Genomic DNA, 15959 nt, shown 5'->3' with positions numbered 1-15959 from the left:
TGGGGAGTCTGGACAGGAACAACCAAAAAAAAATAAATAAAACCAAAGAAAAAAGAAATGAACATGTTTTCCCATATGGAGTGGGGAATGAGCACTAGAAATAAGCATGCATATGTTCACTGGGACTTAGTGCAGATTCTTTCGTTCCAAGTAACATGTTAGCTTCTTTACATTATTTTGCCAGGTTTATGTTGCTTCCATCTCTTTTTTTTTTTTTAATAAGAGTACATTTTTTGTGTGAGAGCAATTGTTTACTAAGTTTTGTCCATTTTACAGTATCACATGATCATATTAATCCTATTGTTCAGCTGCAACATATCACTTTGCTTCTACAGATTTCCAAGTGCTGTGGGATAAAGGTAGTATTTTTACAACTATATATTCTAAGTTAGGTAAAATATCCTGATTAAGATCTCCCAAAGGGTCCCTGCTACAACTGGATCAGGTCTTTCTGTTCTGCAGGTCAATGCACAACTGGGCCACACATCTTCCCCATTTTTTTCTTCCAAAAGTGCGCACACAATGCGGTGTTTGTAAGAATGCACTTCCTGGAGGACGATAACACTTTTCAAGCAGACAAATAAGAAGAGTGTAGTCTGCCTTACCTGAGTGCAGGGATCTGCTCCTGCTCACACTGATTTCAACCACAAAGCTCTTGCTGACCTCAGTGTGAACAGAACTTGAAGCCTATTTGATTATAGTCTGTGGAGTTGTAGGCATAAGTGGAACGACCACTGAAACTTCACCTTTCTGTCTTTTTGAGAATTTTTGCTTATGGTTACAGCAATATATTAGGGTTATAATACTGTGCCATATAAAGAATGCAAAAAGTAGCACGGCAAAATGCAGTAGCAAAATTATATTAGGGAACAGTCATTGAGACAGCTTGGAATTTATGCTGAGGTAGTTTAATGTGACTAAACCATTTTGTAATGAATGCAGCCTGGGTAAAATAATCTTTTCTAAAGCGTCTGCATGATGGTGCTAGGATACTGTTATAACATGATCATCATCTTCATTTAAGAAAGAGAAATATGACTAGCATATTATGCACTCAGTTAGTTACAATCATGCAGAACCAAATACAGATATATTTGAGTTCTGCAATTTGACTACATGCATTTTGCATTGGTATAGAGTAAGCCACATTTTAAGGCAGACTTACAATTTTGTAATGCATAAATAAAAGCATATGATGAAGTGGTGACAGCTAAGCTGGAAAAAAATAATTCTTTTCATATGCAGCACTCTAGAGTATTTTTACTATGTACTATATAAGGAACACTGCTTAGTGTTTCACCTTAGTGTTTCACTTCTTTAGTTTTAAATATGTATCGCCCAGGCAAAACCGTAGGAAAGAGTAATTCTCCCTATTTTACAGATTAGAAAACTGAATCCAGTGCGGCAAAGTAGCTGGAATCAGTGATCTGGAGAGCTGTGGTTTCCCAGCCTGATAGGAGCTGCTGACCACCACCATCTCCTAAATATTTCAGCCGGGTTTCTCAGCTGTTGTCCCACATCCCATCCTACCTTCCCCCTGCAGGGTCTCTGCCTTTGTATCTCCTCTCCCCCGAGGAGGAGGCTGGGCCTGCGTGGGGAGGAAGAGAGAGCGAGCACCGGTCACTGGAGGAGCCACCTTTTTTCCCCAGCATGTCCCTGGGCACATGAGCGCTGCCAGGGCTGCTCGCACCTTCCAGCCTGCGGGAGCTCGGTGCTCCCTGACGTGACCAGGTGAGCCCAGGTGAGCTTGTGGGAACATGCTGCTCTCTCTCCACCATAATTTAATATTATAAACAGCTGAGTGTTTTTCTTCTGCTTATTCTCCTTTAGTAAGCGCTCTCCTGAACTTCTGAAATAGCTGGAGCCTGGGCTGTAAAATGTGACCAGACTGCAGAGAGAAAGGACTGAGTGAAGAAACAACTTAAGACTGGTTTTTGCTTTGCTTTGCTTTGTTTTGCTTTGCTTTTAACGGAGATCCTGAAACAAACCATTCGTGAGCCTCAATTACTAATGGCTTCTCAAGCACGCTGACAAAAAACTCTCCCAAACAAAAACTATGCAAAACTCTATCCCTATTTTAAGTATCATATGAATCATGGGTATCTCTTGAGTTCTGAGAATTTTAAAATAAAACAATTATCTCTGTAATCATGACCTTCTGAAATAATGTTAATATTCTGTTATTATTCCATTATCAGCTTTCTCTACATTTAAAATGGCAAAAATCCTGAAAAACAAATTTGAATGGATTGATGGGAATAAAGCAACAGTATTATATATTTAAGGTTTTGCTTGCTTTTCTGTTTTACTTTTAAACACCGTTATAGTATGCTTTCTAAGAGTTTTAATTTAAAAAAGTTTTTTTTTTGTTTTTTTTTTTACTTGAATGAGACTCAAACTTTAACCTGTAGTTACAGATGATTAGCATCTCTCCCTAAAGTGTCTTTCTAGATTTCAGATCAGCTTGAGATCCGGGCATGCCGCGTCTTTGGACAGCTCAGAATGCTGTGAGCTGGCCTGCTGTTCAGCTGAGCAGCTCGAAGAATACGGTCATGATTTCAGCTCAATATTTGCATTTCTTTTTAACAGAACCTTTTAATTCAAGGACAAATAATAATTAGTTACACCTCTTACAGAAGCACAAACCAAAATGACAAAATGGTCAGACAGCGCTATGAGAATCTGCGTTTTTTTTTTTTTTTTTTTTAAAAAAAGCACATAACCCTGGATGAAGCCAAGTGAATACAATTTGTATGAACAGGAAGAACAATGTAGTAAATGAATACACACATGCCTTTAAAAGTTTGGATAAAAATGTGATATAGACTAGTAAAATGTGCATATAACGTTGTTTCCAACTTTTTCACTATTCTGGAATTCATAATTTAAAAAACTACTAACTGAACAATAATATGCAGCTATCCACTCCTCCTATTGCTGTTGCTATTACAAAAATCATTTTAAAATTCCTTTGTCTTGTCTTATGCCAAAAAACTCATTTTCATCATAAAAAACCTCAACAGTGTATCTGAAGTATATATTCTTGAACCAACTGCAGTATTACAATATTTTCTTAATCCAAATGCTGATAAACTTGTAAAAATATTCAGATCTGTCATTGTAGTTCATTAATATGAAAATAGCAATCAATCAATCATTTTTATAACACTCATTATTTGAAGCTGTCTGGAAATACTCCTGTGATTAATGGGGGAGAAGAGAACATGCTTATTCCATGCTATGCCTGCATTGATGATTAGGTACTATTAACTCTCTCTGGGTTTAATGGAAAAGTAGATCTCAGATTATGAAATTGTTAATTCAGATTCAGGAATTCTGCATGTTTTAGCTGCAACAGAATATATTAGTAATAGCACCATACACCAAAAATGGGAGGATTTTTTATATATATATATATATATATATATATATATGGGTTAGGCAAGAAAGCAAATTCTGTTTTTTTTGTTTAATAATGTAATTTACTGGGAGATGTGTTTTTTGCAATTTCTGCTAGTTCATTTGTTAGGGGAATGGACTGTGACACCAACACGCTGTCAGCTGGAAATATATGTGGACAACCTACCAAAGGCAACAAGCAAAATCCCAGTGTCCTGGCTTGGAAGAAACAAAGGCTAACGGTAAATGTCCAGAATATTTGAGGAAAACCCACAGAATTAAAATGACTGTAAGCATTATCATTCCTGCTAATTTCAGTGTCAGTTTTGAGGCAGGTTCACACCCCATGGCCTTGAATAGTGCGCAGGGTGAGGTGGGTGAGGTGACTACCACAACCCTTGGGCACATGGGACGGACATTGACTCAACAGAAGCTCAGCTCAGCTGGAGGCTCCCCTGTGCAGGCTGCCTTGCCACAGTTGGCGATCTGTCAAGGAATGCAGGTTTCAGATGGTTATAATTAATAATCATTTCCCAGACTAAACAGAGGCCATTTTTATCAACAGAAGGTGACTAAAGGCCCTTTAGTTAGGAAGAAGTACTATTTTTATTGAGTGTTAAATCAAGCAAGATGTTGAGCCAACACAGGTTTAAATTTAAGTAATTGCTTAAGTGCTCTACTAGAGTGAGACCAGTGTCTAATATCTCACCAGATCAAGTTCTAAATGGAAATGATATGTTTTACTGTAGCCTTTGAGACAATTCACTTCCCCTTCTGAAAACATCATGTATACTAGACATCTGATCTTACATAATCAGGCAGCAGTGGTAGTTTTTTCCAGCCCTAGGAATAATGCAGGAGATGCACAAAGCTGAAGTGCATTTCAGAAAATGAAATCTAGTTGAACATAATCACAACAGTGATTTTCTTCATTAAAAAAAAGCGAAACAAGGAGATAATATTTCCTCTTGGAATGATTTTGATTTAAATTAAAAATTCATAAAGTTCAGTAATTAAGTGCTTTACACTGAAATCTATGCAATGTTCATAAATCATTCATATTAACAGTTTATGTGTATACATTTACAGTGATTTATGGCTCATTAAAGTTGTTTTTCTGTGATTCCCCCCCCCCACCACCACCTTCTTCCCATTCACCCTGACCCTCTCTCGCCTACCACAGCAGCCATAATTTTACTGTGCCTGTTATGGATGCTTTGAATTTCTATTGAAGATATTTATTCAGTTGTTCGACTGAAATGTAAGAAACAAAACTATGGAGAGTGTTGAGGGAAATATGTTAGTCTTACTATTGTCATATGCTAAAAACTAATAGTAGTATGAAAATAGAACTTCTTGTTTATTAATGTTCTGAATTGATCTACCATCTTCATAATGCGCTTTGAAAACATTTGGGATAGTTTTTCATAAAACAAAACAAACTTTCCTAACAGATTTAAGTAAGAAGCATAGTCTAAAAAACCCCAAACAAACAAACAACCTCCCCTCCTCCCCCCCCCGCAAAAGCTGATAGTTATTTGAAGGCATGGTGAAAATGAGGCAATGTTACAGAATTTGTAGTGGATGGAAAGGAGCGAGGAACATGATGCAGCTGGTTTATGGCCATGCCACCAGTAGCTAGCTGTGGACCTTGCTGCTGGCCAAGGCCATTGAGCCTGTGTGATGGTTCTTCTGGACCAAATGCCATTGTGATGTCCCCAGTAGTGCTCTGGTTGTCACATGGTGGGAGCTGCCAGAAACTCATTATATGAGTGAGATCCATGAAAGGCATGCTGGCAGTTTCAGCTGCAGTCTCTGTCTCCTTGTGCACTGGGTACTTATTAGTATCACCTGCAGGCCCTGAGGATGCTTCTTCCAGATTGATTTTGTGAAGCGACTGAGGTTCTGATAATGGCAGGTCCTCAAGAAGATGCACATTGTAACCTTTAACATCCACTTTGATCGGTAGATTCTTGAGGGATCCTGCTGCAAATGAGGTAGAACTAAGGTCATATTTATTAGGCTGATGAAGGTTCAGGTTGGCAGGAATGGTTGTTGGGCATGGTGTGGGATGGACAGCTGAAAGGCTGTCTACACAGCCCATCCTTTGTAAAAGAGGAGAAGGTTCAAGAGGAAGAGCAGTTTGTAGGCTTGGCTGGGAGTGAAGATGCGAACAGCTGTATTCCTCTGGTTCTGAGCTGTTCAGAACCCCATTCTGCATAGACACCCTGTCAGGAAAAGAGGACAGTATGCTGGCATCTTCCTTCAGTCTGAATGGAAGAAGCTGGTCGAGGAGACCCAATGAATCACCATTCTGCAACCTGCTCTTCAGCAGCTCTTGTGGATGAGTCTTCCTAGTATGTCGAGTCAAGTGGTCCTTCCGCCCAAACCTCTGGGCGCAAAACTGGCATAGAAAGTCTTTGCAGCCTGTGTGAACTACCATGTGGCGCCGCACATCTTTACGGGTATAGAAGTGACGCTCACAATGGTCACACTTGTGTTTCTTTTCCTTGATATTGCCAGTTGGTTTTCCTGCGTGACTTTTGAGGTGTTCCAACAAAACTTCTGTACCTCCAAACTCTTGGGCGCATACCCTACAGGTAAGGTCCCCACTGGTGGCTGCATGAAGGGCCAAGTGTCTCTTATAGCCTAGCTTGGTGTTGTACTTCTTGCCACACTCTTCACACTTGAAGGCCATCTTGTTAGGATCATGAGTTTGAAGGTGATTCTTCAGATGGTCTTTCCTGTGAAAGGTCTTTTCACAATAGCCACATTGGTGAGATTTCTGGGGAGAATGAGTGGCTGAGTGCCTAAGACAAAAAAAAATAAGTTATTTGCATTTACAGAACTCTAGCACAGAACTGAGATGCAACTTTAAGACTTGAAAACACTGGCACTCTGGAAGGAAGAACTTTTCACATATTTTCAGACTATTAGTAATAACCTAACTCTTTTTTTTTTTGGTGGGGAGGAAGGGTTGTTAGTCATCTAGCATGGAGTAGGTTAAAAATACTGCAACAAAATCTTTCTGAGTAGCAACTGCAATTGAGGGAGACTGATTTCCTCAAATTCTCCCAACACAGGAAAATGAAAATTGGAACTCGGGGATGAACTGTCACTAGGACAATCCAGAGGAAAAAGATGTTTTTGTTTTTCCCCACACACCCACCAGAAAAGGCGTGCCTTCAGAGTTGTACCTGAGCAGTTTATATTTGGAAATGAAGGCTTTTGTGCATCCGTGCTGTGAACACCTGTAGGGGCGCTCCCCTTTGTGCGCATAAGTGTGGACTGTGAGCTTTTCAATGGAATCAAATATCTTCCCACAGAGTTGGCAAGGGTAATTGTCTGGCTCCTTCACTTCTCTTCCCTTCAACAGTGAAGACCGGCCATTTCTCCATTTAGGTATAAACCTCACAAGAGCATCACAAGTGCTTCCTGAGCTGGCACAGCTAAGCTTTGCAGCAGAGGAACAGGAAATGGCCCCATAGCACTGTGCAATGTTTTTGCCTAATGCTGCTCCTCTCAGTTTCCCTTTGAGTTTGCTTTTTGCTTTTACAGGTCCCAATTTATTTGGTGGTCTGAACCTGGTGGTAAGGACTCGGTCTTTATTGACGCACTGGTGAGATTCCAGCAGAGCAAAAGTTGCAAAAGCGTTTCTACAGCTGGAGCATATCCAAGGGTCTACGGGCTCTTTCTGCAATGAAAACAGAAACAGGTCTTTCTTATTAGCCATTCAAAGGAAAGATCATATTCTTCTCACTGACCTTGCATCTTCTCCTGGGCTTTCCCAAGACCTCTGTTGTTGTCATTTATGATTTTTACTTCAATGCTACCATCCAGCTGCTTAGCTGGAAATGGGCTAACTCTAGGAGTCTACAGCTAGAAAGAAAAAAAAAAAGGCTTTCTGTGTTTTTCTTTAGCATTTACTGCTCCCGAGTCCTTCACCTTTGTTTATCTCTGCGTACTGAATTTCAAAAGCTCTATACCTGTTCTTATTATGGAATTACTCATAAAAGCAATTGAGAATCGTAATTTAAGCTTAGACTGAGAGCATTTATCTGCTGTTGCAGGTGTACAAAAAGCCCAGAGCTGGGGACTGTCTAACTGGGTATTTTTCTGCACAGAAATGTAGTTTAGCAGTACAAGATTTCCCTGTGCTTTGGGCTGACTCTGCACTGCTTGCCCCTTTACTGGATGGCAATGGTTAATGCTTTCAGGAGAGACTTCTTCACCTAGCCTGATATGTGGCATTTGACTTTCTTAAGCTTAGTAAGAAACACCCGAGGTTTGCGAATCTCAAGCCTACCTTGGCTTAAAGGCACCAAAACAGTTTTTCAGCAAGTAATGCATTATTTGGAATTATCTCTGGGGAAATAAGAGCTCTACAGATCTACTGGATTCACTTGAATTCACTTTAAATATTGAAATTTTAAAAATTCAAATGACTAACAGTTACAAAAAAAAAAGTTACCAAGGAAATGTACTTCCAGATTATACATGACCACATACTTCCTTAGCTGTCCCCATATTTTACCTAAGCATCCCATTAACTGTCCTTACTTTCCTCGCTCTTGGGTTAGTATGCTCTAGGGACCATCCTGAGGCTACGCCCACTGTCTTTCTCTACAGATGGAGCCCTCTCCTCTCTTCTCTGTGTCCAACAGCACAGGTCCTCATCCCTCCTTACAGGATTACACTCTAAAACCCTCTATGCAAATGCACAAGTGGGATACTTCCCTTCCCGAAACACCTCTGAATTCATGATTCGAATGCATTCCCTGTTTAGCTTTTCCTTCTAGCTTAGGTTTCTGTCTCTTGACATTCCCTTTTTCAACAATTCCCAAATTTTGTAGCAGTCTAAGGATTCCTACTATCATACAAAGGGGGAAGGTACCGGGATCAGAACGGAAGAATTAATTACAATAGGGAAGATCGAAGCAGTCAGTGCTTGTATACAACCAGGCAGAGCATAACAAGCGGGAACCATGAAGTGGTGTGAGAAGAGCTCTGAGGCAGGACGGTCCAGTTATCCAAAAATTAGTGACAGACTTAGTCTTTCTAAATGATCCCGCTGATTGATTCCACTACCGCTGTCTCTGTTAGATTACAAATGCAGAGCAAGAGTGGCTTTCCTCTGGATAGCTGTTTGATTAAAATCCCTCTTGACTTTTTGTTAGCCAACTACTCTAAGATTTTATTCTAGTATTACCAAAGTTACATAAACAGACAAAGTATGTAAACAAATTGTAATTTGCTATACCTGGTGATGGCTTGAATGCAGGTTAGGAATACTTACTGTTGTTACTGGAGGCAAAGGGCAGACATCAGATTCTTCTTTAATGAATACTGCAGAAGCTTCCATAAATTTGGCATAATCGGCAGCATACCATACTTTTAATTCTGTGTGGGGTTCGATTGGCTGTGAATAGAAGGAAGTAGCTCAAGTTTACTTGTGCCACTTTTCCTATAGAAAATAATACTGTATTCAAAATTGAGAGGGGTGCAACTTATCTTTACTTGTGTTCTTTGAATCTGTTTAAATCACTGCTAACTTAGTTTCAAGATTCAAGCACTTTCTGAGCATTACTATCCAGTATCGTTTGACACTTTTGCAGTTTCTAAAAGCAGAAATGTATAAGCACAGGCAGAGATTTTGGGGTAGGAAGTAGAAAGGAGGAGTGCTTCAGGCCTCATGACCACTACTCAGTGAGATGCATTTGTCTGTGATTTCCAGATGTCCAGCAATCTTTCCAAGCAATAGACCACATCGATGCCTTGATACCTAGAAGCCCATTAGACATGACATTTAACTATAGGGTAAAGGGTAAGAGAAAAATGCATGGTGTGTGCACAACAGCTTGGATGCCTGCCAGATGCGTCACACTCACTGAGCATTGGTGTAGAGTCGATCAGTGCGTGGACTCCAAGTCAAACTTGCATATTTCCTTGTGCTGTCACTAACGTGTCATACTCACTATGCACATGCTATTGTACGTCTGCCCCTCTTTCGCTGAAGCCTTCTCACACATAAGGGGGCCCTTGAGCTGCAGTTTCCCATCCAGTCATGTTTGCACAAATCTTCTCCTGGATTGGACTATGACCTCCTTTGACAAATACTTCAGTCAATAATACAGCAAACAGAAAGAGAGGCGTGATTAAGATCTGGCTAAAGATCCATTAGGTATTTGGATAAAGGAGAAAAGTAGCTTTGGGGTCAGGATTTACCTGATTTCCTATCCCCCCATACAGTATTTCATTCATCTATAATCAAAACAATACTTGTTGCAATAGGTGCATAGCCAATCTGCATTGTATATATAGATATATTTAAACTAAACTAAACTTGTGCCACTGTAAAGAATAAATTATCTTTGAAGGACAGCGGTTGAGTCTTATTCCACAAAATGTGACATTTTAAAATGCACTTAGTTTATAACATCCTTGCTACATAAGCGTAGTAGGTGAAAAATAACTTGGACTGTGAATGCTGACAAGTGACAGATAATTGTGTGTGTGTGTAATGTCCAAAACTGAACTTCTGAACTCTCAAGCACAAGCCTGCTTGCTAGCTGCAGCCCATATGGGCCAGTTGTACATTTTGATAACATCTGGACTAAACAAAAGTGATATGTGCTGAATCCTCCAATTAATAAAGAGACATAGGTGGAAACAGAAGGCTGATTACACGTTGTGCTTCTGCATATAGACTGTTTAGATGGAGAAAACCAGACCTGTGAGAGGAAGATCCTGGAAAGTGGAGGAGACCTCTAGAGGCAAATGCCTGGGGATGCCCAGGCTCCTTGGCTGGTGACATCTGAGACTGGTAACCACAAGCAGCTGCACAGGATGACACCAGCACAACTTTCTGCCCAACTTCCTGGACCAGCAGTCATCTGCCCACCAGGAAGGGAAGTTAAGACCAAGTGAATGTGACTTTGGAGGGGGAGCAAGTGAGCAAGTGTGTGAAATGTCTGAAATAATCAAGCAAGGCAAAAGCTCTAATCTTGGCTCTTAAATAAGCTCCTGTATCCAAGTCCACTACGAGCTGTTGTTTACTCTGTCTTATCCAGGACAGTAAGTGAAAGCTATGACAGCACCCACATGAGATTTCCTGTGATGAGACAGACAACAGGTTTGGATGATTTTTACTCCCTCACAATTCTATACATTTTTAAAACACTTATTTATGGGGACTGCAGTCATTAGGTCAGCCCTTACTCTAACAACAGCGTTAGTATGCCATTTACCCATATCCATACATGTATGCTTTTGTAGCTGTAGTTTCACAGCACTGAGGCTTTTTCTACCTGTATTTTTCTACCTGTATTCATACTCCATCTCCTTATAAAAACAGTGGGAAGAGGAGCCAATATTTCTACTCCAAACTTAACAGAGTTTATTCAAAATACCTTGAGAAAGTATTTTCATAACCAGCCCCAAGGCTGCCTCACAACATGATGACCAGCAGGGTGTGCCTAAGCATAGCAAAAGCCTGTAATGTTCACTGACCAGGACAAAATCTGCAGGATTCCACAAAACAGTGAATCACACGAGGGACTTAAGAGTGGGAAAACCAAAGTAATTCCCTATGATGCATAGTATAGTTAAGGGTCGAAAGCACATTACTTAGACTAAGATACTCTTCATTTTAGTATATAGGATGCAACTCTCCATTACTGCAAATGAGCAGTGTTCTGTTGAAGTTAGCAGACCATTGCTTTTTGTGCCAGCAATGAGCTAGCTCAATAGTATTTAAATTACCAATAAGTTACCAATTCATAACTACAACTTCTTAGAAAAGCATTTGTTCATGTTTCCCAAATACAGTACTATTAACCATGACAGTTCTACATGTCTAGCATACATTTAAAATCATATATTAAATCTCAAATGATACAGAGCACATCAGAATTTTGAGCATAGCCTAAGCATTGTCTCAGATTAGTATCTACTGTTTTACATCGATTTTTCTATTTTAAAGCATTCAAATGCAACTATATTTACTACTGTTATAAAGGACTTTCAAGATGCAAAGTGCTATCAATCACCATTACCCTATTCTCACATCATCACTGTATGGTAAATACTTTCCCCACTTTTCAGATGGAAAAATGAAAGTGGAGGAATGAAAGTAAATAATACTATCCCACATAAACATGTGCCAAACTTGAAAATGAAATTGAAACACTGGATTTTAATCCTACAGTAACTTCTTTGGCTAGTTTCTCTCAATAATTTCTTCTTTTTGCAGCTCACGATGATATACGATCGTTAAATTAAAAAAGGATAAAAAAAGGAAAATAAGAGATCTTCAACATATAGATTCCATTCTAAGAAAATCTTCAGTTCCACAGGTGTCTAAAAGAGTAAGTTATCACTGATTAAAGTAAACTCTCCTGTCAAAGTGTCCAAAACAACACAGGGGAGGAAAGCAGAAAGATCAAGTCTGTATATTCCAATGTTATTTATAAATACAGAGTACTTTGTTCTCTTTCCTCAGGCATGGACACAGTCCAGAAACTCTACCATAAACTGATCATTTCATAGTATTGAAAGTTCTGTGGTTAAATCTCCAGATTTAATGAGAGAGGAAAATAGTACTTAAAGATTCTACTTAATATCCTGTTTTTGAGCACCTGGTGTCCAAAAACGTAATAAAGGAAAGGAATGTGTGTTTTCTTTCCAGCATGAAGCGCTGCTGAATGTAACACTGCTAGACAATCTCACCACAGACCTATCTGGAACTGAAGAAAAGTAAGACTTTATAACATTCATGTTTAAACACGGTTATCATGAATGATATTTCTGCTCCGATTCTTCACTACCCAGAACAGTAACTACACACTGACTTCAAATGCAAAACCCCATGCACTGCTTGCTTTACTATGGATTAAGTGATATAAAAGCTGGTATGTAATAAAGAAGCAGTTGTTTGAATATAATCAGTCTTTCATCTGTAAAAGGGTTAGTCTTTCACAGTCTTTGTCTATGAATTATCATTTAAATGATAGCTGAAGCAGGGTGGGTTTAACTACCTTAACAGTTGTGAAGTAGACTTCTCCGCAGTGCTGATAAGCCACAAGAGTCTGTTCTTCTTGGTTCCGGGCTAACCGGACAAACATCATCCAGTTTCCACAGTCCTCATTGGGAGTGTCCAGAAAGTACTTCCCTCCATCTTTCAATACCTGACATAAAGTGGGAAGATGGGAGAAAGAACATGATAAAACCAAGTCCTGTACAGAGACACATTAATTTTTTTTCCTTTAACTTCGAATCATGGCTACCAGTTATTTACCTGCTCCCAGTGATATGTCCTTTGAAAACATGGTTGTTTTGAAACAGACCACTCTTAAAGAACACTGAGTGCAAAAGAAAGTGAAGAGTGAACACTTTCCAAGGCACTCAGCTACTAAAATAACTGTGGGCCTTTGTATGTATTTCCAGTTTATATTTCATCATTTTATGTTATATAAAGATAATATTATAAGGACTAAGTGCAGGCAGGTAGAAAGATAAGCTTTATGCCTTAATGTACTTCCTGAGTACTTGATAATCTCAAACTTTAGTGCTGTATTAATGCTATGTTTTGCATGGAACAATTAAACAACTGTGTAATAAGTCCAAAGAGGTATCATACAGTATAATGGCATTTTAAGTCATCTCTTTTTCCCCTTAACGATACAAAGGTAAATACAAATGAACAGTTGTGCTATAAAAATCTTTCATGCTGCTTAATTTCATTCTTGTTAGATTCCTTTCCAACAGAATGCCTCGATGAGGCAAAGTATTCCAGATCCGGTGCAAGGAGGTTGCTTCTCTGCAATACGTCCTGGAAGACAGACAGCTGAAGCTGCACAACAGATGTCAGTACTGCATGTATCTGTTCCACTAACCATTTAAAAGCTCTTGAGAATTAACAATTAATTGCAAAACAAATTTCATTTCCATTGCTTTGGGGAACTATTTTACCTAACTTTGTCATGCTTCCAAGGAAAATACATGCCTGTTGGATGAGCCCTGGTTTGGTCACATACTCATAGTTCTGATAGGGAGAAGTCAAGGCACCTGCTGCTCTCTCTTGTCAAAAATGTGGGAATTTTGCCTCTTCTTGTGAAGAAACAGCCCATTCATCAGGCAGAGCTGTGCTTATCTGAATATACTTCTAAACAAACGAGGCCGATAGAGGATAGAGTGTGGTTTAAACTGGCTTGGTGAAGAGGAAGGAACTGGATGTTTAGTCCATCCATGTTCATAAGCTTGTTAGAGATATGTATTCTCTGTATTTGTAAGAATTAAAGTGTCTCATAAGGACTGAAGAAATTTAATCATGGGGAAGAATAAATATTCTTTGGTGCCAACATCTTTTGAAAATCCCACAGAAGGATAGTGTTACTCTGCTGGCAGACCACTCACATGACCTCCATGAGCAAAGGCTGTCTAAAGTGACTATTGAATCTACTACTTTTGTTCTCAAGCAAAATTACAGGAGTTGTCTGTCTGTCTGCCTGCCTTCCTCCACAAAAGACAGTGTTCCCCAGGCCTCAGCTCCTGGAGAAAACATGAGTGAAGACACAAAGCATGTCACAGGACAGCGGCTGAGGATCGCTCTCCCCTGAGTGGTGAGAGGGCCTGACACTCGGCGTGGGCTCTGCGAGGACTGGGACTTGCTGGGCAGTCCTGCAGGAGGCTGTGGCTGGACCATGGACTCAGTAAGACAGAGTCCAGGCACAACCGGGCATCCCTTCAGTTATGTTTCCTTTTGATAACGGACAGGCTCAGGAGGGACGGACTTCCTCAGTCCAGCTGAGGGGATGAACATAACCAGACAACCGGACCCGTGCAGCAGAGCACACAGACCAGGGTTTAGTGGATTACAAGAAACTATCGCTCCCAGGAAACTCCAGTGGGAAAGGATGCACATGCATATATATTTAAGCTAGGCTGGTCCTGAAAGAGGTCTTTATTTGTACTGGATGAAGTACAATTAACAGTGTCATGGTCCAGATGGGGTGATCAGTATCTGAATATCCAGTATAGTACCAGTCCTAAATAACAATCTGTCTGAATAAATTGAGTTTGTACACTATATATCAAAGTTTATATATATATATTCACATCAGTGAGAAATGCTTCTTCATCCCTGCACTGTTCTTCCCTACTAAGCAGGTGCCTTAGTGAATATTTCTGTCACTACTGTTAACTCAGTGTACAAACTTAACCCTCCCACTAGGAAGGGTGTTAAGCCAAAATCCTTTTGTTTTATTTGTGAAGATAGTACCATCCTTAGACACTTTCTGTGGCTGTGCTCTGTGAAAAGTTTATCAAGATCTGTTAGACCAATAGGTAAATCACCATGGAAGTAGTAGAACATTCCTCCTAGAAAGTAAATAGGCAAACTTCTAAAAACACAGCATATAAGGACATTTTGGCACTTTGGGGTATGCTGTGCAATCTAATAATATGATTTCATTTCATTATATATGTATCAGAAATACAATTAATTAACTAGATTAGAAGGCAAATGCCCAGTTAAATATGAAATGTTAAAGACACATATGCACTTCATATTCAGTCACAGGGTTTTTACATAGGGAACTGGGGCAGAAGAAGAAAGACACTTGTGCTCCTTAGTAAATAAATAAAATGAAAAATACAGCACTGCTTTTCTGATGTAGTTTGAAATCCAACAAAAAAAGTCCTCTGAAACCCAGTGGAGTTTCTGAGTTAGTTACCTGCAGGACTAGCCTGCTCTCATCATAGCAGGTCAGTTTTGTAGACAGTTGACCAACATAAGGACCAAACTGTGTTCTCTTCTGTATTACTTTCTTTGCAAATACTCCAAGGACTGCAAATAGAAAAAGACCAGTCTAAAATTAATACACACATCATGAACTATTTATTTCCTGTATATTTACAGCTATGAAAATGGAGATACATACAATAGTACCGAACACATGAATATTTCTTCTATACAAATAAATCTGGTAAATCCTTCTAAGGGCAAGAGTCTGAAAGGATGTAAATCTTTAAAGAGGCTTTTCAGAAAGGGGACTTGGATTGAGCACAGTTTGCAAAAGTGCCTAAATCCATGACAGGATATTAAAGTGAGCGATGACATGCAACACTCAAAACTGCTGATGCTCTTCAAGGTATGAGCTGATGTTACAGTGCTCTGCTTGTTGACATAATGACAAGGTTGTCCTCTCCCAAACTGAGCAGAGAGGACCTATAAAACACAAAATAAGCTGCCTTACTCATTCTAATTATTCCCCTAGCTAATATCAGTGGTACGACACAACAGGCATATTATCATTCTCTTTCTGAAGTGTGATCTAGGCAGAATCCAGTTTTACACAGGCAGTTGTGGAAAAATCTGCAAGTTAAGGACGTAGTTTCCATGTTCAAATTTGGGAATTCAAACTGTCCTGCCATCAGAAGGTAGCAACGTAGTCTTTCTACATTGTTACCTGAAGATGCTGCAAAAGGTAAATTAACCTGCTATGTTCTCTTGAGTTTGCAGGGGGATAGGAAGAATGGAGTGGGGAGGTTAGTTGCCATTT

General features: G+C 39.6%; 1 protein-coding gene across 2 annotated transcripts in view; it reads right to left on the bottom strand.

The window, feature by feature from the left end:
- Positions 1-4738: 4738 nt before the first annotated feature.
- The window catches only part of PLAGL1 (PLAG1 like zinc finger 1), a 48635-nt gene continuing 37414 nt past the window's right edge, over positions 4739-15959 (bottom strand). Inside the window, exons 4-8 of one of the 2 annotated variants that reach the window (XM_067293619.1) lie at positions 15132-15244; positions 12435-12584; positions 8696-8818; positions 6597-7093; positions 4739-6209 (exon numbers count right to left, since the gene is read on the bottom strand). In XM_067293619.1, the coding sequence (XP_067149720.1) occupies positions 4934-6209; positions 6597-7093; positions 8696-8818; positions 12435-12584; positions 15132-15244 (2159 nt within the window). In that variant the 3' untranslated portion in view covers positions 4739-4933. The remainder of the gene's footprint in view (positions 6210-6596; positions 7094-8695; positions 8819-12434; positions 12585-15131; positions 15245-15959) is intronic. The other variant, XM_067293620.1, reaches the window with a different exon arrangement.

Source organism: Apteryx mantelli, chromosome 3 (assembly GCF_036417845.1).
Source record: "Apteryx mantelli isolate bAptMan1 chromosome 3, bAptMan1.hap1, whole genome shotgun sequence".
Lineage (NCBI taxonomy): Eukaryota > Metazoa > Chordata > Aves > Apterygiformes > Apterygidae > Apteryx > Apteryx mantelli.
Note: the sequence above shows the minus strand (reverse complement) of the source record. Positions and strands in the feature narration are given on the sequence as shown.